We start from the raw sequence: 23,629 nt of genomic DNA on the forward strand, positions 1-23,629 counted from the left end.
AAATACAGCCAAAATTAACAAAAAATAGTGTTATTTCTTCTATAAGAGCACTAGAAGAGATGCTGTGCAACGTTTACCTTTGAGAAAATACTACTATGCCCAAATTTTAAAAGGACCATTAACTCCTCTTATAAGAACTTTTTAAATGGAGATTAAAAATAAGGTAGCAAGCTGTAAAATAGTATTCCATTTATTGTGCTATAAGTACGTACCAAATGCTGCTTAAGTTTGGACAAAAATTTTTTCAGTATTTTGTCATGATGTTCTTGAAACCTCAACAGTTTTGGAAATCCAGGAATAAAAAAACCTAAAAGAAGAATTTGAGCATGTAACAGGTTTATGTACTATAAAAATGACAGCAATATAAGACAAAAAAGAAAGTCAGAGCTCTGAGAACATTACTCTTCTATAGACCACTGGATCTGAACAGATATTCATAGCAATATTATTATGTCCATGTATGGATACACACATACTCCTGCCTAAGTGACTACAGTGAAACATCAACACCTTTGCTTAGTGACTATTATTAGATTAATAATGGTAGATGATTTCAGTTTGCTTCAATCCTACACTTGTCTACTTCATGTGGATTTGCAGAAACCAAAATTATAATTATTTTTTAAGAAAACAGGAAACCCTAAAACTTCTAAAAGCACAAAGGCAGAAACCAGGAATATGCTCTGCACATTCATGATAGAAAAGCAAAGAATATAGGCAGCTACTAGAAATGCCTGCACAGAAGAAAAGGTCATAAAGACAGACAAGGAGTATTCTACCAAGGCAAATATCACGAATTTACAGCATAAAGTAAGGACAGCTTGCTAACACAAATGAAACTAAGGGCATATATAAAATCTTGAGTAGCTTTATGGATAATATACTAGAAAAGTAAAGCACTAAGATCCTCTTCAACTTGTTTTCAGAAAAGGTAAAAGAAAGGCTCAGATCAAAATCATAATACTACTCAGAAAACTTGAGAAATGTAAAACACAGCTACACCGCAGGATAAAAGACCATTCAAAGAAAATCTTTTGAAAAGTTGAAGTTACGTTCAACTCAGAAAAACAGAAATGATCAAACACCAGCAGCATAAAAACAAGTAAGCTTCCCTCCAAAAAGAACTTAGAAAAGGAAAAAAAAAAAAAAACCACTAATAAACCTATTTTCAAACACCTTGGAAGCAGAAAGCTTGACAGAGTACTGTAGGTTCAACAGTTTATTAAGACTTCTTGAAAGTGCCCGGAGACAATAAGGCCATACTAAACACAAGTTAAATTCCTGTATGGAAGACAGTGCTGGATGCCAGGAACTCTGAACAAAATAGGATGGCATGCGAAAGTCTGAAGCAGGGAAAAGGAACCAGAACCTGCTGGGAACGTTAAAAATCCCAAATTCTAGATATTCTTTTTTTTTTTCAGGCTCCCAAGAGATACAGCTTTCTGAATCCCTGTGTCATTAATGACAGATGCTGGAATTCCTAGAGTTGTTCTGTCCCTTTGGGCAGGCAATATGCACAGGTCATACTAAATTTCACATGGAAAGAGACAACAACCAATAACACAAAAGTAACAAGACGGTGAGAGCAGGAAATGCTGCGTGAGGCAAAGAGAAAACCAAGAAACTCGAGATTAATGCTCACAGCAGGAAACAAGCAGGAGGAGTTGGAAGCCACGGTGCAATTAGAAAACTGTGATCTAATTGCTACCACGGCACCGTGGTGGGATGAATCACACCGCTGGAACATTGCAGTGGAGGGCTGCAAGCTTCACAGGAGAGATGGGCAGGAAAGGAAGGGTGGGGGCATCGTCCTCTTTGTAAAGAAATGGATAGATTGTGAAGAGTTCCCTCCGAGAAACAGCTAAGACCGGGACGAGAGCCTGTGGGTAAAAATGAAGGAGGACCAAAGGACACCTTGTGGTTGGGGTCTATTCCAGGCTGCCTGATCAAGGGGAGCCTGTGGATGAGGCCTTCTTGCTCCAGCTCCAGGAAGCATCGCGCTCACAGGCTCTCGTCCTCCCGGGGGATTTCAACCACCCAGATGTTTGCAGGGAAAGCCACACGGCAGGCAGTAGGCAATCCGGGTGACTCCTGGAGTGCACTGAGGACAAATTCCTCATCCAGGTATTAGACAAACCAACCAGAGGAGAGGTGTTACTGGACCTGCTGCTGACCAGTGCAGAAGAGCTCATTAAAGAGGTTAAGACTGGAGGAAGCCTAAATTGCAGCGCTCACGCCCCGGTTGAGTTTGTGATCTCGAGGGATATGGGCCTGGCTAAGAGCAAAGTCATACCCTGAATTTTACAAAAGTGAACTTCCAGCTGTTCAAAGAATTAGTGGATGAGATCCCATGGGACACGGCCCTTAGGGGCAGAGGATCTGATCAGAGCCGGCAACTCTTTAAGGATATTTTCCTTGGAGCACAAGAGCTCTCTATTTCCATATGTAATAAATTAAACCAGGAAGGTAGGAAACTGGCATGGCTGAACAAGGACCTGCTGGTCAAACTGAGGCAAAAGGAGGAAATGCACAGACGGTGGAAACAGGGCTGGGTGCCCTGAGAAGAGTACAGAAACGCTGTCTGGATGTGCAGGGATGGGATCAGGAAAGCCAATGCACTGACAGAACTGAACTTGGCGAGGGATGCAAAGAATAACAAGAAGGGGTTCTACAGGTACACTGGCTGCAAAAGGAAGGCTAGGGTGGTGCCTCTGACAGATGAAGATGGAGAACTGGTAAGAACAGACGTGGAGAAGGCTGAGGTACTTAAAAACTACTTTGCCTCGGTCTTCACTGGTGGTCTTAAACTAAAAGAGGACAGATTTACATTAGACATTAGGAAGAAATTCTTCACTGTAAGGGTGGTGAGGCACTGGCAGAGGTTGCCCAGAGAAGCTGTGGCTGCCCCATCTCTGGAGGTGTTCAAGGCCAGGTTGGATGGGGCTTTGGCCAACCTGATCTAGTGGGTGGCATCCCTGCCTAGGGCAGGGGGGTTGGAACCAGGTGATCTTTAAGGTCCCTTCCAATCCGAGCCATTCTATGATTCTATGATAGTGTTTATTTATATATATATATATCAATTTACAGATTCCTGTCATGCCAAGTGATAGCATAGCCACAATGCTATTTAACACATTCTGCATTGGGTTTCTGCTAGTATTACACTGCTATATAGACATCTACGTAACCAGCTTTCAACTAGCTACATTTCCTTAAGAGATTAAGAAAGGCAACATCTGATTTTCATCAAGAACTCTTTGAAAGATACCCCATACAAAAGCAATTACTTAAAAGCATGAGTGAACTTCTGTAACATCCAGTGGCACCCCAGGATGAAGCGCCAGTTATGTCTTGTTTTGAACATATACCTAGGACTGCATAGTTCCATTTTCAAATAATTTACAGTTTAAATAGGGTTGGTTGAAACCTAATATATACTAAGTGATGTGACACTCCGTACCATGCATAGCATGCTTCGGACCCGAGAGCAGTTTCACCAAGGCCCAGAAGGCATCTTCTTCATTCATGTACATAAGGAGTAAAGCTGTGATCTGGCTCATTCCCTGACAGTATCCAACTTCCTGAAAATTAGAAAATGAGAAATATTAAAATCCTGAAAGCAAAAGCCCCCCCACCTATGAGCTGTTAAGTTTTCCTTCAGCTAGGGTAGCAAAGAAACTGCCTGCCCTGATGGTATACATTCTCTAATCATGATGCCAGCACAAACCTTTAACTTTTAAATATTTAAAATATTGATAGATAGAAGGGATGACATACAACCATCAATCTGAAAAGTAAACTCTAAGTTTGGATTGGTCATTAGGACTCTTTACTGATGCACAGAATCAGCTTTAATATTAATAATTTCAAGTAATTAGGTCATCTTACTCTCAGAATGGATGTAGTTTCCATTTAGTTGCAATTTGCCTCTGGAACAGAGGAAGTTGTTTTGGTTTGTTTACAGTCAGGGCACCATTTGATAACACAGGAGTTTTCTGGGGTGACCTATAACTATAAACCTGCTCAAGCATAGCAGCAACATGCTATTAAATGTGAAGAAAAAGAAATCTTGTTCCAAAGATAAATTTGAGCATCCCTTCTGCTATTAATTTTGACTCTTATGGCAGGAACCAATTGTCACTATCTTCCCACTGCTCAGATAGCCCCACTGATAAAATATTTGTAAGAAGAATGAATTAATAGTTGAATAAGGGTTTTCAAATTTAAATCTTCTTAAAAAGAACTTTGCTCTAGAGATAAAACCAAAGCATAAGAACTGTGATACATTAAAAAAATGCAACATAAAAGCAAATTAAAAGCTCACTGCACTATTCCCATCACCTATATTGTAACAGTTGATTTTAAGCAATATTTTTCATGCAATTTGAAGATATTAATCCAATGTTCCACCAAAGATATATAAAGGAAGTTCCTCCTTCCAGAGTTTTATTTCTCAGTGTTTGACGCTTGCAATGAAAAGCTTAAGGTAACTCAGTAAGTGAAAGACAACAAATTCTAGCAATGAAAATTCATTTATGGGCTAAGGAACTGTGAGGAAACAAACTGAAACAAGAAAGAAAAGCCACATTTCCTAGAACTTTGAAAAATGAAATTAAGTGGTATTTAATTAGTGCTTAACTTCACTTCCTTACTCTTAAGTTTATGTATTTTCACGTTGAATTGTAAAGAGTTGGTGATGGATGTAAAATGAAAGATGTACAAAAATGATCAAAATGGGCACAGTGAAGGCAGGAGGTAGTGCATAAAACACGGTTAAATGTGGACATGATTGCATTTCTCTTTCTTCTCTTTTTAGCATGCAGCCAAAAGACATTACAAAATACGTAAGTTTCTAACCCTTACGATATAGTCTAGAAACTCCACTTCAAGTAATCCACATTCAGGATTACAGCCAAGACCAAATTTAGTACCAGAATGTACTTTGACACATGCATTGGAGCATACCTAAAAGAGGGCTTAAGTAAAGAAGATGCAACCTTTAAATTTTCCATTTGTTAGAACCCTCCAGGCTATGAACTATGCCTGCTTACTCCAACCTTTCTGCACCGTGTTTTCCCTCCCATTATTCACATGATCTTAATTGGAGGCATATAATACAATGGGGGAAAATATCAGTAGTATAAAACCCCAGCACAAATTCATTTTTCTTATTAGACACAATACTTAATTGCAGTCAAAGTGTGTGCACTGTTCAGTCTGCCCAGTAAGATACTCATAATCAAGATGTTTTGTTTCATTTTAACTTCAGTAGCTCAAAACATGTCAACAGACAAATCACGTATTTTTCTGTACTTCCAAAGGTCTCTGAAATGTGGTTTTTTTTGAGGGAGAAAGAGGATACAGAATTGCAAATTATCTTACAGCATGTTCAGAGAAACCAAGTGTGAAAGTACACAACTTACCGTATTATATATGGAATACGCAGCTAAAACGTGGAATAAAGATTGTTGCCTGGAGAAATAAGTAGAAAAGGAAAATGCAATAATATTGGTTTTTGTAAAAACAGAAACACATAAAATCAGTGAACTATGTTTTGGAAACCCGTTTCTCCAATTTAACTCATCTAGCACTAAAGAGCAGGACAAAAACCAACCTTGAAGTGCTGTGTGCTTCTGATGGTAAACCAAACATTATATTTGGCACTTTCCTGATTTTTGCACGTTGAAAGATTTCAAAAATATACCTACAATACTTGGAGGAGACAATGGCATCAGACCATTATTTTTACAAATAGGGAAAAGTGAGACATAAGATGGGATTCAAATGGATTTATCCTGAATGACAAACTTTAAACACCCCACAGCTGATTTCTGTTTGCAGAACGCTAACAGCTGTTACTGATTGCAAACAGTTATGTACAACAATTGAAATGCACAAAGGTGTCTTAATCTTGGCACCCAAATTAAAAGCTGCTTTTGTGACTGCGTTCTGTCAAACTGAAGAAAAACAATTCCTACTCTGACTCTCCAGCCTATGGCTCAGTCCTCCAGAGCGTACTGATCTCTGTAATTCTGACTTTGAAGTATGTAAACAGCTTTGTATAGGTCTCTTGCTTTCTGTATAAACAGATAAAGTCATCTTGTACTAAATTGTTAGAGTAGTAGGACAAAAATAGATGAACTGCATTCGTCTCAAATTGAGACATCAGAGTAATGGTGAAGAATTCTTTTTTTCCCCTTTTTTAAACTCACACCTACTTTCTGTGATTTGTTGTGAAGGGAACTTGGAAACGGGAATGCCTACTTTCAACTACGACTGATAAAATTTAACTGCTGAGTTTTGCACGCTGTCTTCTGTGCCCAGTGAAATTCCCTCTGCCTGTCACTGATCAAATGCTTAGAAACAGAAGCTAGCTGGTTGTAAAAGAGAAGCTTAAGCAAAAAGCTGAGTATTTTCCATTGGGAAAGAGGATGCACACTTGAAGAATTTTACCAAAATATCTAGATTAAGGCATTTTTGTTCACCCTCTTGCAGAAACTGGAGCTTACCCAGTTTTCAGGAACCAAAGGAAAGTATAACCTAAAGTCCTAGATATTAAACTTGAGAATTATTTTACAAGGATAACATGAAAACTAATAGTTAGGTCCCAAACAGTACACAAATCTTCTGTCATCAGTTAAGGGAGTTTGGACCATGTGAAATCAAATATAAGAGCACAATCTCATTCACAGTAAGATACATAAAATAATGGTAATTTCAGAAATATTTACACTAGATGATACCCCTAAAGACCTGCAAAAGAATGACCCTTCAAAATGTACAGTCTACCGAGAAGTCAGACAAGCTATTGATTTGCCTGGGAGACTTTATTTCATTGCTATATAGCAAGGCTTCTGAATTTTCATCGCCATCACTAGAAATGCATAATACACGTACAGTAATTCCAAGATCTATTCCAAGTGTGAAATTGCCTCATGCAGCCAAAGGCTTTTCTGTGGACTCTGAGGACACGCTTACAACACAGCCATAGGGACTGGAGCTGGCTCTGCCTCTGTTAACCCCAAACTGATGGGGTAGTGAGCTTCTGCTTGAACTTAAAATGTGTCCATAAAAACTAACTAAGGCCCAGAAGCAAGACAGCCATTTTTGCTTGTCATTGTGTCAGTGCTACTGAGAGGCAAGGCATGTCAGCTCTAGCATAGATAGCACTGCAGAAACATATCAAAACTACAGGGTCTGCACAGAACAGTGCTCTCAGCTTAGGAATTTCTGCTTTGTACTCCATCCTGTGCTGCAGCCATCGCAGAAATTTCCCATGCTTGCTTAGAATTTGTCTGCAAAATACCTGGAAGAATAATATAAGAAAATGTTTCTTTTATTATCACATTAAAGCCCATAACTCTTTGAGTATTGCTTTTTTGAAAATAGCAGACTACCGTAGAATGTGCCTTGGAAAGAAAAAGAGATTAAAGTGAACTAACACAGTCGCAGAAGGGAAAGAAATACCCTCTTCATCTCAGCAGGGTGCTGATGTGGCAAGCTAGCAACAATGCTGATGTTTGTATTGCTACTTATTTCACTATTAAGCATTTTTAGTGATGACAGCTGCATAATATTCCTCATCCAATGACAGTAGGAATAACAACATTTTGAAGACATTCAAAAGCATTAAGGCTTACATTTGTAAATAATTAAATGCTCGCATCTAAAATATTGCTCTATTTGGTTCTGAGTTAGAAAGTGGGAGAGAAGGAATATAAAATACAAAGGAAGGATAAAGACTCTGAGAAAAGATATCAGATGTAAAAAGTTATTTTGTTTTTGAAATACACAGTTTAATAAAATGCTTGTGTAATAAATCTGAATTTATTAGATTGGTATTTCCATGCTTTCTGACAGTTTTTTGTTTTGTTTTTCTTTTAATATGTAACAATCAGTTTAGAAATGGCTTTCTTTGGAATAATACTGACTGTTTCATAATACCAAAACACTGGTTGGTTGGAAGTGACCATCTGGTTTTGCAGTAATAATGGTGATTAGTTACATCATTGCACAGACAACTCTGCTTTGAAAGTTTGGAGCTTACATTCAACATTCTCGGACAGATCAAAGAGGTTTGAGGCAGATCAGAAACCAACCGTAAGACAAAACAAAACATTTAATTTACTTACTTAACACCATATCTGTCTCGAAACATGATATGATCCCTGTATGTTCGATTTACATCAAGATCAATTTGCCTAATGTCTGGTGAAGACCCTCGTGCTTGACACTTCAATTCCTAGGAAAATGGTACAGAACAGAAGATTAAAATTGCAGGCTTTATAATAGCAGAAACCTACCTGACCGTACAGCTTTACTGAAGTATTCGTCATCTCATGATTTAAAATGTTTAATATAGAATGGCAACTCTGAAGACAACAATATCCAAAACACGCATATACATATATGAATTCTGTAGAGTCTATCACGTTCACACAGCATAGAAGTAGAACACTTCTCTAGTCATTCCCTCTGTCCTTATGTTCTAACTTAGTGGTAGAACAGCTCTACTCCAGCACTTGCTTTAATGTTTTTCAATTAAATCCAGTTTTGTAACTGAATACTTCAGGAAGCCTGCACAGGTTGGACTGTCATCTTATTTTTTTTTTACACCTATGATAATTTTCTTTTACATTCATTCATTCTCACTTCTGTACCCAAAAGTCAAGTTTGTGAGACATTTCTAACTCGATTCAACATGGTACGTTCAAAACATTATGTCAGAAAAGGCATTTTTACAGAATATCATGGATTATCATTCATAAGGCAGAACTCCACAGCTTCTAGTTGCAAGAAAACAAATGAAATTTAAAGACAAAAATAAGAAAAATAAAGGGACAAGCATACAACAATAACAGCCATTCAGTCTGCTGGATACAATCAGCAGCTTTAGGCAAACGAGGAATTAGTTGTAAATCAAGGAATCAATTGGTAGCAGCCATTAACAAACATAACACAAATCACAGTCTCAATTTCATGCACCTTTCAGTATCATTTAAAGCACTAACATCCAGAATGATTTGTCCCCCAGACAGAAAAGAAGTAGAGAAGAGAAAATTTACAGTTTTAAGATGGTATAAAAACCCAGAGCCTACGATTTGTTGGAATTGCAGGAAAAGAAGCACCCTGGGTCCTTGCTGTGATGGGAGGCTCTAGTGTGGGCACCCAGAGTTTGAGAAACAGAAAGGGCAAAAGATTAAGAATTGGTAACTACCCTGCAGTGAGAACTCTAAAAAGCTGTCTGACCTACTGCAAAAGCGTGCATCTTCCTTCTAACTTTAAGGTGTGAAATTTGTATGTGAGAACTGTAACGAGGAGTGTTAATACCACTTAAGGAAATGGGAAAAACAGACAGCAGTTAAATGAGCTTATCACAAATAAACAAGCTAGGATAATGATGGAAGAAAGTCTACAAAGTCATTTTTGTTTTGCACTTAGCACTAAATGGCATTAATAACCTCTGAAGATGAATTAACATATTTTTAAATGCTTCTAGTTATATTCGCTATTCTTTCCCACAACTACATTACTCAGCGTGAACTCCATTTTATCCCTTTTATCCCTTTTTGCCTCTAGTCTTGCTTATGAAGTTGAACAAAATATAACAGTCAGAAAGAGCAGCCCATCAGACTAAGGAGTAAGAAATAATTCGAAAGGAAAATCACAGAGACCAAAATTTAGATAACATCGGTGCCAACATCAATCTTCTTTCATGACCTTACAAGATCCCTTGTATGCTCAGACCCAAAGCCTCAGCTCCTAAAGAGCGCTACAAAAAATTTCCAAGAAGCAAACCCAGTGATGCATTTCCTTGAAATTCTGGACATTGAATTTTTTTCCCCACTGGAATTTAAATGTTTGCTGACTTTTAAGAAACAAATGGTCTACGATACTAAATTACCTTGCTGTTTAGCTAATCTGCCTTCCTATAATCCCTTAGCACAGAGACAGACTGAGAGGAAAAGACAGAACGTTTCAGATTCAGTTCCCCTTCTGCCTTACTACCCTACACACCAACCTCACTCTACAGTTTTGGGCCTGAAGCTTAGCTCAGATGGCAATCAGTTGTATACACACACACACACACAGAAAAAGTAGATATAATGGAGAAAAGTTTAGAGGAACATTACCAGAACAATTCAAAGGTGATTTTAACTGCAACTCAGTGTGAGGGTGGGGGCTGAGGGTTAACATATAGCTTTTTCTTCACATTTTAATTAGGAATAGGTTAGGCGGTCAATTTATGCCTGCAGCATTTGCTAGGGTTAACGTCCCGTCATCAGTCACAGCTCTGAGAATACACTGAACTAAACGGACGGTGCTTTTTAATGGCTATCCGTGCTCCACTTAGAGACGAGGTGGCAGAAAGGTAGACAGCTTGCTTTGTCAGAGGCCCTCCTGGCTCTGACAAGATGAAGAAGGCATCAACCCACACCCCCTTCAGGATACCACAACTCCTCTTCCTGATTGATATTCAGCAAAGGTGCTGCTTGCTTGATAGAAATTCCTCAAAGGAGAGCTGTAGTTTCAGAGGTTTGTACCTTCTTATTGGGAGCAAGATTTCGTCTTATTTTGTTTTGCTTTGCTTTTAGGAAGGCTTTTGCAAGGATTTGAGGACGGGAAAGGAAATGGAAAGAAAATCAAATAAATTACATGCAGTACAGAACCAAAAAATAAGCTGGTAAAGTGCTTTCCAATCCATGGCCTTTTTCCTAGCTAAAAAAAAATGTGATTTTTTTTAAACAATACATAATAACAAAAGTTTAATAAAACCTGTAGGTATAGTACCAGATATTCTTTAATTAACTTGTATATTAAGTAGAAATTCTTTTAACTCACATTGTAGAAGTCTTTCATTTCTTTTTTCATTTTAGGGACATCAAGTAGTAAAGACCAAACTTGCCCTCTGAACTGCAACGGGATTCCTTTATAAATTCTCCTGTGGAACTGTAAAAAGAAAAAGAAAACATAAATGCAGCACAATCTACAAAGTTCCAAACAAAAGGAACAGTGACTCAAAACATGCTAAAGAGAAAAAAGCAAATTAATGTCAGTTCTCCTGGCAAAGGGACAACCTGCTGGGAATGAGACTGAAACAATTTTTTTTAGAGGCTTGAAGTGTGTAGTGACACCATCTGGGACCTCCGTTGATGGAATCAGCAGAGGAACAGGGAACAAAATGGATGCCAAAGCATCATTCCACACAGGTGATGCTTACAAGTCAGGACAGCACGTAGGCGGGTCTACCAAAACTGTATCACCTCTGCTGTGCTGAGCTTATTCTAAAAATATTGGAAAGACAACTGCAAATTTGGTAATTTACACTTTTCTTTTTCTTAGCAACACAAGGGTTTCAGGACAAGCCACAAATAACTCACTGTAATTATCATCTATAAATGGGAACGGTGAAAGGCAATCAGCAGTATCACAAAGCTTCAAAAATTAACAGTAAAAAAAAAAAAAACACATTACTGATTTTGAAATTCTTATAAAACCACAACAGTGTGCTGAAATGTATTCATGCGTGCCACCAACATGAGCTTGCTGGAAATACGGGAAGTGCAAGCTAACGAGTTCAGACCATATTTCTAAGCTAATAAGTTTTTTTCTGAATGCATATTAAAACATATTAGCACCAAAAAAAAAAAAAAAAAAGATATACCAGCTGTAGTTTTTAAGGCTACAGAAAAGACTACAGAATGACCTAACAACACCGCGCAGAACGAAGCTCTCGGCTGTGAAATGTAAAATTAAAATTTCCCCTTCCTGAGGGTCAGAAGGGGACGACTCGGTACCTGTGCAAAGCGGAGTAGTTATATAAACTATCTCGTGTCAGTCCTGCCTCTGACATGTCACTGCTCCTCTACTCTGATTCACTGGTTTGGTTCTCACTGGGCTTATCTGAAAAATCAGCAGCACTGACAACTGTCTTCCCTGCATCTCCTCCAATTACAGTTCTTTTTGCTGCAGCATTGAGGAGCATGAAGATCCTCTAAACAGAGAAAGACTGGCTAGCTCTCTTAAGTCTTGGCTTCGTGCAGCCAGGAGAGACTCGAGGCAAGCAAAGCCTCGGACCAATCGGGCATTAGGAACTCTGAAAAAAATAAAAGGTTAGCATCTTTATCGAAAGGTGGCTGAGAAAAGGAAAACCAGACAACTCTAACAAAGGAAAAGAACCTTTCTGAAGCTCTGCTCTCTGCTTTTGCCATTATTTTTGTAACGGCACAGTGACAACCAGATTCTTTAAAAGGACAAAATACACACAACCCCTCCCCAAATTAACCATTCTTTTACTTAACCTACAAGTTAGAACTTAAATTTCAAACGACACAGCTATCGTGTCCTTAAAACGGTTCTAAAAGTTAAGTTTGTAGCCTAAGAAATACTTTAAAAGACCCACCTCAAAGAACAGGTCTTTTTTTTTCTCTCTCATATTTCAAGTCTCCAGCTTGGGAAGATTAATGACCCACCCACTGCACTATGCGTATAACCCTCACGTTGTTTGAGATGTATCGGATCTTTGAAGGTGCCTTTAAGGCCAAAAAGGATCCGTGTCTGGATTTTAGAATGCCTCCCTCTTACACAAGTCTTTTGATGGTTCTCTAAGGGAAACACAACCTAGAAGGGTTACGACTGTTTTCTCCATCCCTTTTTTTATTGTAAAAGATGCTACAGCAATCCTGGAGGCCATCCACACGGAAAATGTTGCGAGGGATGAGCTTTTTGAGGAAGCTTTGACGCTTTATTGCTATTAAAATTGTTTAAGTAGCAGTTTCCTGCAAGGAAAAAGAATAAGCCCCAGCGCGACAAAGCACGCTTCTGGAGATGTATATCCAGACTTCATTGGGAATTTCAGCGTTTGTCAACCCAGACACAAGGATAACTGCCTGTGAGAGGATAATTCAGTCTTTTGAAAGCTCAGCAACACCAATTGCAGTGGTGTCATTCTGCAAAGAGATTAGCCTGTCTGCTGGAAACCAGAACGAGCCAAATTTGCCAACCTTATCTGCTAACTTGAAAGGAAACAGAAGCGTTACAAGTCCCCGACGACATTTAGCTGCGTTCCTCAGACCCACAGTACAACAATAGTGTATCTTGATAACAAGCATTTTCCCCAGTCCATTATCATCGTGTAACTCATTACCAAATGCCTCCAGCAACTGAGAGGCTGCTGGTGCACAGAATAGGATGAAAAGACGAAATTCTCCGGATGACTCTTGTTCTAAATGAATATTTTTGGAGAAGGCTAGGTGGGCATTAGAGGCCAAACAGAAGCCGTGGTGACACTAGTTTCTTACTGAAATAGAGTTAAAACAAATTCAAACCACCCAAAATGTGGATTTTTTTTTTTTCAGGAGACAAAGCTGAAGGAGAACGGTCAGTTTTTCAGATGACTTTATGGTTTTTCCATCTCCTGGACTTCTCAGACTGGAATGATCAAACGCTCAAAGAGTTCTTGAAGTAGCAAGTAAAAGCTGAGATAGAGAACTGTGGAAGTGCTTTTAAAAGAAAAGTTTGAAAAATTAGATAGAAAAAGTAACTTTAAAAGGAGTGGAAAGCACACAGGCACCAGGAAGTTCAACATCCCAGTACAGGTCTGTGAACAATGAGAAAGCGAGGGAGGAAGCATTTTCAGTTGCTGGGGTCAGAACTAGCGCACCACCTGGTAGAATAAACCCAGATAACAATCAGAGCTTTTTACAAACCATTTCAGATCTGTATCCAGTCGACTCTGCTGTTCAATCTGTTCTTTTATTTAGGCAAAGCAGCAAGCTCTCAGTCAGCCCAAGACGCTACAAGACCCTGGCTGCAGGCTCAACAGCACGCCGGATCAGGAACTTTCACTGTCTGCCAGATGGACCAGAGAAATGTAACTCGAGAAAAGGCTCTTTCACGGCATAGGCTCCATTACACAAACAATAACGTAGAAAATTGTTAACGCTTGTTTCCATGGCGTGGCAAACGACCATGCGCTGCATCTCAGGGCTGGGGAGAACACATGCTTCAGAGCAAAATTTATTTCTGGTAACCATTCAGTCACCAAACAGTTAAAGAACATATAAATGAGCAACCTGATTATTAGCCAATTGAGCTTCTTTACCATACGTACCATACTACTGCCCTCTGCTGTCTCTTATTTCCACATACAAGTTTAACTTACGTTGAAAACTGCTGGGTTGGATTTGTATTCTTGCAGACCCCTAATCAATTCTTCTGCTCTCCCTAAAGTAACCATTAAAATAAGTAGAAAATTCAGCAAGTTACTTTCCTTAATCCCCACAGAAGAAAAAGTAACCAGTCAATCTTCAATGAATTCATTAAAATTAAGGCTTTCTTAAGATAGTAGCTCAAAGGAAGGTTCAAGCATATGAGCTTATAATTCAGATAACTGTGGTACGAAAATGGTGTCATCCGCAGAACGGTGTTATGCAATCTGGGATGTTTCCATCAGCATAGGACCTTACGGGGAAAAAAGACATCCTCAGGAGATACTATTATATAAACACAACATAAAAATATAGGTTCAGATTCTGTGCCACGTTCAGCAAAAGAGAGTTGTTATAAACTCTTGCAATTATTACTAATGGTGCTGATTTTGTAGGGGACAGGATACACACACACGTGGAGGGAACCTATCACCTGCGAATTCAAAAGCAGTTTCTCATGCCAAAAGAAATTTGACCTCCTGCATATTGCATCTTCCCACGGTGAAATGAGCCTATATAGAATGAATTATGAAAAGCTTACAAAGGAGAAAAAAAAGTCCATTAGATGTGGAATAACCCAAATAAATCTCATCCACCTTCTCAAATACTGAAGTCTAAAACACCCAACATTCAAAGTGGCCTCTATGAAAAGAAATAAATAAAAAAAAGGGAAACTTACAACCTGCCCTTTCTTCCCCTGCCCCAATCTTCCAAGTTCATCCATCCACCTGGTTCCTGGCCAAGAAACGAGGCCACTATCACACAGCACAGGTCTAAGAACAGAAACTAGCACTCTAGCTGCTGCCAGTTACAATGCCAGCTTTCAAAAAGCAAGCTCGCAGTTATGTCAGGAAGAGCTGCATGTGACGCAGAGGGACTCTGCCACCTCAAAGAGAATCAGCGATGAGAAGCACGAGAATTAAAATCCGAAGTCCCACAAGAAACTATATATTTATAATGAAAAGAAAGTGTATTTATAAAGGCTGCTGCCTTTAGCGGTTCTTCAGCTTCTATGGACTGCATAAAAGGAAGAAGAAGTGCAAAGACAAGAGTTGCTAAATCTCATTCAAAAAAAATAATCTGAGGAGTGCGAAGAGGGTTCTTCATTACGGCTTGGTGTTCAGACTCCAAACTAAGTGGAGACTTGATTATTATATTCTGTGTGAATGCCAGAACAGCTGGAAATTGCCAGCTACCCTGATTGTTTCTCTTTTTCCTTTCCCTCTCAATTTAGGCAACTTCAGTCACAGCTAGATGAAGGTAGACAGTGAAAGACAGAAATACTTTGGTGGCAATACTCAGATGGGAATATAACGGTTTTATTTAATCTTTCCTGAAAGTTATGATCATACTAAGACAGGAAAGATTCAATATCTGAGGTAGCTGATCGTGCCCTGGACTATTAAGCAGCAGAATACAAATAGGAAATAAAAGCATAAGCTAGAGAAACATGACACTGAGACACAAACTTTGCTGCTCTGTGACACTCTGTGCATGAGAAGTGACTGTCGGGGAGCAGCAAGCTGTGTGTGATTGGTATTTGTCAGAACAAAGACACGAGGACAGTGCCACCTTTCAGAGACTGGTGTCAGTAAGAATCAAGGTGACTGCACTGAAAAGATGCCTAAATAATCACGCAGGAATGAAGGAGCCTACACGGAGTTGTACTCGGGTTCATTTCCATTATGTTGGCTTTCATTACCTATAAATCATTATTCAAATAGGGGAGAGACTGGCATTTTCCTCATTCAGTCTTCTTCAGTTCCTCGTGGTCACACGTTGCTGCTCTTCCCCTAAGCACAGAAGTCCTAATGGGAAAGCAGGATGAAGCCCCCAGAGCCCCCACCTCTGCGTATTTAATATTCTTCTGCAATAAATATTAGGGGAAGATGTAAACTGAAGCATCTCGTGCACACACACATCAGTGTGTGAACATTGTCTCATAATTCTCCTTGCAAAGTTACGAAGGAAAAAATTAAGGAAGCAGCCCCTGGGCATCTCTGCAAGAGAAGAGAAAACTGCATTTTGCAATTAGGAATTCGACAGTTTGGCATAATATAATCAAATATACGGATTCATTTATGGTATATGTACAGTACAAACAGATTTCCTCAAGCCAAAGCTATTTTAGCTGTATGTTGTGAAGGGTCATTACAGAAGGGCTCTCTGAAGTCCCGTACTTTGTAATACCTACTCCACCCATGACACCATCACTTTCTCTCCTTTTGCCTCTCTCAAGTATGACATTTTCCAAAACGAAGCCAGCACTACAGTTATAATCTCTAACCCTACAACATTATTTCTGTTGATTTTGTTGTTGCAGCAAAGCTCCCTTCAGTGCTGTTTCAAAACAACGCTGATTTCAGGAGCAGGCTGACCGCGCAGAGACCACAGGAGCACAAAGTGAAGTGAATCCTTTAAGACACAGGCTGTTCATTTTCTTTAGTAACTTGTTCCTCTAGCGTTAACCACCTTATCCTTCAAGTGACGGCAGAAAACAAGAGTCAGGAATTGTCCTTGCAACCTGTTTCCACTCTTCAAAAAGTGGGGCTGGGAAGCTGGTGCGTTCTTCCAGTCCATTTTCGGACGAAAACTGTCATCACTTGCTAATTTTGTTCAATCCTCAGAACATCACCTGGCCTTCCATAAAGAGCAGCAACAAATAATGTCCCATTTTCCACTTCATACTGAGGAAGAGGAGGGAGATGATTCCTTATTTTCTGTATTCTGGTTCACTTACCACATAAGATGCAAGAAAGAATAACAAAAATACCCTTTTTTGAAGTCTCACATGCTCCATCAGAACTCAGCAATCAGACAATTTTTTTCCTAGCCTCCAGCAAGGTTCATCCCCTTTAGGAACATATTGAATTATTCCTGCCACTATTTATAGTTCAGTCTATAATTTGCTACACGAACTGAAGCCTCTTCTGCTCAGCTGACCTACTATACCTTCTGCATGCTCGGTGAACAGAGGATTATTCTGTTAAACCAGCGTACAATGGACGGACGTCACGAGCAGCTGAAAACGAAGGCTGCTGCTGCTTAGACAACGCATAGCTATTGTGTTACCTGAAAGGTCATATCTGACATACTCTCTACAAACTAAGTAGCTGATATACAGGGTTTTTTGACCATCGCTTTGATTTGTGAACATAAGAGATCTTCAGATCAGTCAATCACCCCAATAAAGAAAAAAAAAAAAAAACAGAAGTGTTATGACCTCTAGGTTTTTCTTCCAGGAATAGGAAGTAGCATTATACGAAAAACTTGGGGGGAAAAATATTACTTTTTCAGGCGTTTCATAATAAAAAAAAAAAAAAAAAAAAAAAAAAAAGATGAATCCTCTAGCTTTTTAATAACATCCTGAAAAACATCAATAACTGCTTTTGGTATTTTTAAGAAAAGCAGTCTCAGAAACAAAGGCAGCATGCATACATCATCAGTGGGGAATGTTATGAAGTAGAGGAAGAACTTTCCTCAGTTTTAGTATCTAATTTCTCTGCTTATCAAGCCAACAAGTATTCTTGTCTCCATCTCCCCCTTCAAAGCTCTTCCACGTTGCACAGAACCATTTACTACCCTTCTCTTTCACTAAAGGAGCAAGCTAAGTCTGCAGGCCACTCATCCAGGCAGTGGCTGGGATGTGCCACAGCTGTCAGCAAAAGAGCAGCAGGAGCAGTGCTCTGCAAACCACAGCACCACCAGAAGTGTCAGAGTTCCAGTAGGAAATGTAAGTTTTAAGCCCTACTGAGGAGAAGAGGGAACTCGATTCTGGGAACCGCACGTCCCGTGCATTAACCACCAGACAGCCAGAGCAGGATTTGTTCTGAAAACCTCCTCAGAGCACAGTGCTGGGAGCACAGCCTCTCCAGAAAGATCTTCCCCAGCCAAAATTCTTCCATGCTTTCACTATTGAGCAGATTTAAGATGACGTCGAGTACATTTACAGCAAATAAACTATTCACGTGATACTCTCCACTTACTTTTCGAAGTGACTGAAAGCACTTGGCACTTAATGGCATACCCAACATAACCCAACTTCTGTCTTTACTCCCTGACCATTATTTGTAATCCAGTAGGTTAAAAGTAATTCTGGAACTAAAAACCCCAAAAGCAGTTTTAAGAGCATGAATGGGTAATTCATTTACTTACAAATTCACCTATAACTTCACATAGAAAGCAATTTTACTCCTTTCATGTTCTGTTGTTGTTATTGCTGTTGTCTTTTAATCCAGAAATGCTGTAGCACAGCTGGGTATAGGTAAGGAGCTGCCAGCATACTGAGGCATTTATCCCTGAACAGTTCTTCCATACTGATCTCAAAATCAAAGCCCATCAAGATAGAAAGTGTTCTATTGAAAAGCAGATCCCATTCATACCATCAAAAAAAAAATCACTTCTCTTAAATATTATGAATGCTCTGTTGCATATGATTTACAGAAAAAACAGACTTTTTCCTCCTGTAAAGGATGATGAGGCACAGAATGGCTTCCTATACTTTTTACTTTAAAACTTACTCCATTAAACTCTCCTTTTAGCAAAGGATATCTCGGGCTATCCTAAGATATCTCTGCTGGCAAGCACGAAAATGTAAACACCAAACTAAATGCCCCACATTATGAGTAATCAGTTTCCTTGGAGAGTTATTCAAGGCAGTTTTCACTAAACAGAAGCCATCCTAGGCTGTTCAGTAAACCTAGGTTGCAAAAAATAAATAAAAATGAAACCATAGAAGAAAATAAGATTAATAATAAAAAACCTCTCAGATCTTAGTAAGATTCTTTCGAGGTACTGGTGGTATAACTTTAAATATTAATTACTACAATATCCAGCATACATATTAATTTTAAAAAAACACCCCCAAGTTAAAATTCATAACCATTGAAAGGGGGGTTTATGATTCCTGCAGAGTTCAGCTATTCCCATTTAAATGTATTCCCTCTTTTCAAGCTTACATAGATTTTTTTTTTCCCCTCCTTCCCATTCTCAAAGTGTAATCAAATACAACTTCTGATGCACACCAACTAACTGCAAAACAAGACAAGGCTTCATCTGCTCCACAAATTATTCTGCAGTCCTGTGAATGCAGTACGCTGGGTGGTCCTAGTCCTGAACCCACAGCTCAAGCACAGTGCAGTGCAACACACTATTACTGGGAATGATGAGCAGACACAATGTTGTCCTTCAAAATTCCTTGCATTTGGCCACCAGGGTTTCTTGTTTGTTTTAATGTATGAATGCATTTTGGAAGGAAAACAAAAAATCTTTCCATGTGTATTTTTCTAATCAGAAAATAAGACATCCTAATTTAAGGTTACACATTCATTTGGAAGCGATAGCTAATGAAAAAGCAGGTGTAACTTTACCTTTTCACTATTCTTGTATTTCTCCCAGCTTTTCAGCATCTTAAGCCATTTTGTAGTTCTTTCAATTTCAAGGTGCTTTTGCTGAAACGAAATTAGCAAAAAAATATTCAGATGAATACATTTAAAATTATTTAATGCATTTCTAAAAATACTGAGAAAAAATTTATTACAATATCATCAACTTCTAGTCTGACAACAGAGGTTTCTGCTGGTCTTTGGCTGGCTGTTTTGGGGGATGATTTAAGTGCAAGATTTATCAAATTTTATTCTTTACACCTTTTTGACAAATACAAAAAAAAAAATACCACCACCACCAACAAAAAAAAACTTGCTGTTATACTCAGTAATGTTTCAGGCTGGAATTTCTGCCGCAAGTGTTTTAAGTTAGCTGGCTCTGAAACCAGAGCCTTCTTTAATCAGACTTGCCCACGACACAATTAGCTGTTTTCCAACAGTCACACAAACCATCTCTTCTTAAGAAGCACAAAGTTAGAAATGTACCAACCACGTTACCAGAAACTAATTAGCACATTTCAGATGATAAAACACGCCAATATATGTTGACCTCAGTAATCACTCTAAGCTTTAAATAAAGTACATGCATGAGTGGCAGTGCAGTAGCAGAAATGGGAATAAGTTCTATTTCTGTACATGAAAAGCCAGGAAGCCTTGCTGTAATTCTCACCTGTCACATGGTATGTTTTTACCTAAATGACCCTATATCTTAAATCAGTGATTTCTTCTGCAGGTAAGAACTGCTTGCTTAAATTATAGGTTGCTGATAATAATGTTTACGTAACAAGGGATGAAAGAAAAATTCAGAACACAGCAAAACACTATCATCTTAAAATAAAGTTTTATTAAGTCATGTAACACAATAAATGTGAGTTCCTCAATGCTGCACTGCATATGGCTTTAAAAGCACACGACAACCCTGTTATCTTCAAGATTGCTGCACTTGCCACCAACTGTTTGAATTTGGGATCCCAACAAGCAATTAGCTATTTTAGTTCCTAGAGTTTCCTGGCACTTTGACTTTTCACAGTCAAAAATCCATACTTCGTTGGCCTGGATGATAAGAAGAGGTGGCATTTTTACAGCACAGTTTTACGTGCTGTAAAGAAGGCTGCATCTCCCTAATTACACTAGAAAGCTAACTATTAACTCTGATGTCTGTAGGGGGAGCAGGGTTGGTTTTTATGAAACTATTTCAACTGCTGCATGATGCTTTGGAGCTGAGGATTTTCCAGGAACACTGACAAAGCTGAAGGAGAAAACTTGTCTGTGGTTACTGCTTTCTCGTCAAACCTGAATATTGCGGGTTTTGGTAAAGAATAGCTTCTTCACTTCCAACTTCAAATTCAAGTCTTGGTAAGACAGGAAGGATGTTCTGATTCATATGGTTAGTGATAAATCGATGTAAGAATATTCAGAGTAATTTCTGCAGGACACTGGAAACCTATTAATACTTTATATCTGAAGCGTGGGGGATAATATAAATGAAAACTATTACTTATTGTCTCAACTGAATTCTAAATGTACTTCTAGGTTTTACTCCCCATCAGATTTTAGGTATTCTTTCTTGTCTATCAACACAATAAAATGGGAAAGGAATGTTTAACCCAGGAGCCCAAAGCCTTCAACTAACAAATTGCAACTCAGTGACTGCTTAGATCCATCCCAACCCTGATTCAGTCCATAAAACATCTTGGAAATAAAGGGGTTTTGGTTTTGGTTTGTCACTGTTGTTTGAAAAGTTATTTTTATTTCCACCTGTCCAACAGAAGTGTAAGTTATGTGGAAATAACTGCTTCTACCATCTCAACCTTACTTATCTAGCTCTTCATGTTGCAATCAACTGCTCACATTCTTGTTCAGGCTCCATGCTGTATTTAGTGACGGCTCAAACACTTTTTATTCTTTTAAATAGCATTTAAAGCCCTTTCTGAAGAGTTAGAAGAAAACTGTACAAAAACTACTGCTTCCCAGATTTGACAGGTTTCACGTTATTGCTTCTGATTCTCTTCCACACTCAGAACCTCTGTGAGAAATCAGAATTTTTAGCATATCAGAAGTAGATGGTCTCTAGGCATAGTTTCTACTGCTCGAATAACACTGCTGTCAAGTTAGAAAAGGTCTCTGCCCTCAACAGGTTGTTTAGATAATTGGTAAGAAAAATAAAAATCTACCTGCTCCTACAGTCTTTTTGTTTGCATGTTTGATCTACTTTCAAGATTTTCGGTCTTTTGAGCCAGAAACTCACTTCAATTGTATGTTTGTTCAAGCTTTTATGTCTTCTGTGTCAATTTATCCCAGTTCTCAAGCAATGCTGCCATACTCAAAATTATTTTTTCTGTGTTCGGTAGTTGAGAACTTTTAGCTATTTTTTTTAAAGTCTGAATTATGTTCGCTTTCATGTCTAGCAGGTGCGACACCAAAAACATGGATAGATCTGAAGCAGCTCATTGCAGAACAGAGGGCTGCTGCTGCTGCTCTTTTAGGCAAGTTCCATGTAGTTGTCACCAAAAAAAAAAAAAATCCATTTATCTGTCTTCTGAGTACGTTATCCACTTTAAAGCATTCTTGCCAAAGGGAATAACAGAATCCCTAACTGAAAAAAAAAAAGGTTTCTCACTCTCGTGTCAGTAAATAATACACTAATGAGAACACGAAGCGTGAAGTTCTGCTGGCAAGCATCCATCTTTTGTGCAGCGCTCTTCCTTCTTCGATAGCAAGCGTGCTAGAGCTGAGCCTTACAGCAAGGCAGCAGCAGGAGCCCCAGACACAACCAGAACCCACTGGACCTGCTCTCTGATTTACAATCACGTAAATCAAAGACAAAAAACCCACACCACTGAAAATGCCTTACAAAGCATTTCATAGCACTTCATAAACAGTCTGACACAGACTCCAGATTTCCTGAGGTCAGTTCCCTGTCCGCTTCTCTTCTGGTTCATCTTTCCTCCCCTAGCTTTAGCTCAGATGTGCTGTGTGATTCACATGAAGATTAGTTCATAAGGCAGGACAATGGCTTGACACGTTTAAGTCATCAAATGCCCAGCGAGGCAAACAAAGCATCAAAGGTACTCCGCGTTCACAGCAGTAACGCCTATTCTAAAAGTATTACAGGCAAAAACATGAGTACAAACGTGTGTGCAACCCCAGCTTCAGCTTGACATTAGGGTGTATATGAAGAATGGAGATTCAAAAGTCACACGGATATGCACAACCCTTTAGCTACGCTGCAGATTAAATCAAAGCATAAATTAGGAACTTTGTTGTTGTTGTTTTGTTTGTTTGGTTTTGTTTTTTTTGGTGTTTTTTTTTTTTTTAGTTCAGAGTTAAGGCAAAAAGGAAGCATAAATAACTCTGACTTTAAAAGATATTGCACAGAAAGCTTCTAGCGTTAGCTTCCATCTACATGACACATTCATTGTCCTGTGAATGGTATTTGAAAACAGCAAAGCCTCAACCACCGATACAAGACAGATAAGCCTCAAACCAGCAGAGGTCAGGATATCATCAGGAGTACAAGCAGGAGTCTAACACAGGAGCATTACTGCACAATTATAAAAAGAAACTAGGTTTGCAATTTAACACTGATTCAATAAATACAGTTTCTATGCTGACATTTTGTCTGAGACAGCATGAATAAAATATGGGACAAAGAACTGAGACACTGTTTTCACCCAATAATTTAAGGCTAACTACATAGTCACAGTGAAACAGAGCTTCAAAACACATGTACCACAATAATTGCAAGCTGTCTAATGTTTATGCTCATAGGCTCACCACCCTGCTGTGTCCTGATGGAAATGAAATTATATATAGTCTTACTGTGTTATTAAATGTAATGGAACATGGCAGGAAAATGCAACTATTTCAGGCTGCGTATGCAGAAATACACTTGAACTGATGCAAAACAAAAGGGACTCAGAAGTTCACTTCTGAGAAACACTTCTTGCTAGCCCTGTACTGATCCCTTGCTGGCTTCTCCACAGAAACTCAAAGTAATTCACATATGGAAATGTTGCTCCAAGTCCTCAGAGC

General features: G+C 38.8%; 1 protein-coding gene across 16 annotated transcripts in view; it reads right to left on the reverse strand.

Annotated features, from left to right (window-relative positions):
- The window catches only part of USP6NL (USP6 N-terminal like), a 119,111-nt gene that overhangs the window by 16,996 nt on the left and 78,486 nt on the right, over positions 1–23,629 (reverse strand). For all 16 annotated transcript variants that reach the window (XM_048062615.2, XM_048062618.2, XM_067004964.1 and 13 more), the window contains 6 exons: positions 19,580–19,660; positions 10,843–10,950; positions 8,133–8,242; positions 5,424–5,472; positions 3,461–3,581; positions 213–307 (listed from right to left, as the gene is read on the reverse strand). In XM_048062615.2, the coding sequence (XP_047918572.2) occupies positions 213–307; positions 3,461–3,581; positions 5,424–5,472; positions 8,133–8,242; positions 10,843–10,950; positions 19,580–19,660 (564 nt within the window). The remainder of the gene's footprint in view (positions 1–212; positions 308–3,460; positions 3,582–5,423; positions 5,473–8,132; positions 8,243–10,842; positions 10,951–19,579; positions 19,661–23,629) is intronic.

Source organism: Anser cygnoides, chromosome 1 (assembly GCF_040182565.1).
Source record: "Anser cygnoides isolate HZ-2024a breed goose chromosome 1, Taihu_goose_T2T_genome, whole genome shotgun sequence".
Lineage (NCBI taxonomy): Eukaryota > Metazoa > Chordata > Aves > Anseriformes > Anatidae > Anser > Anser cygnoides.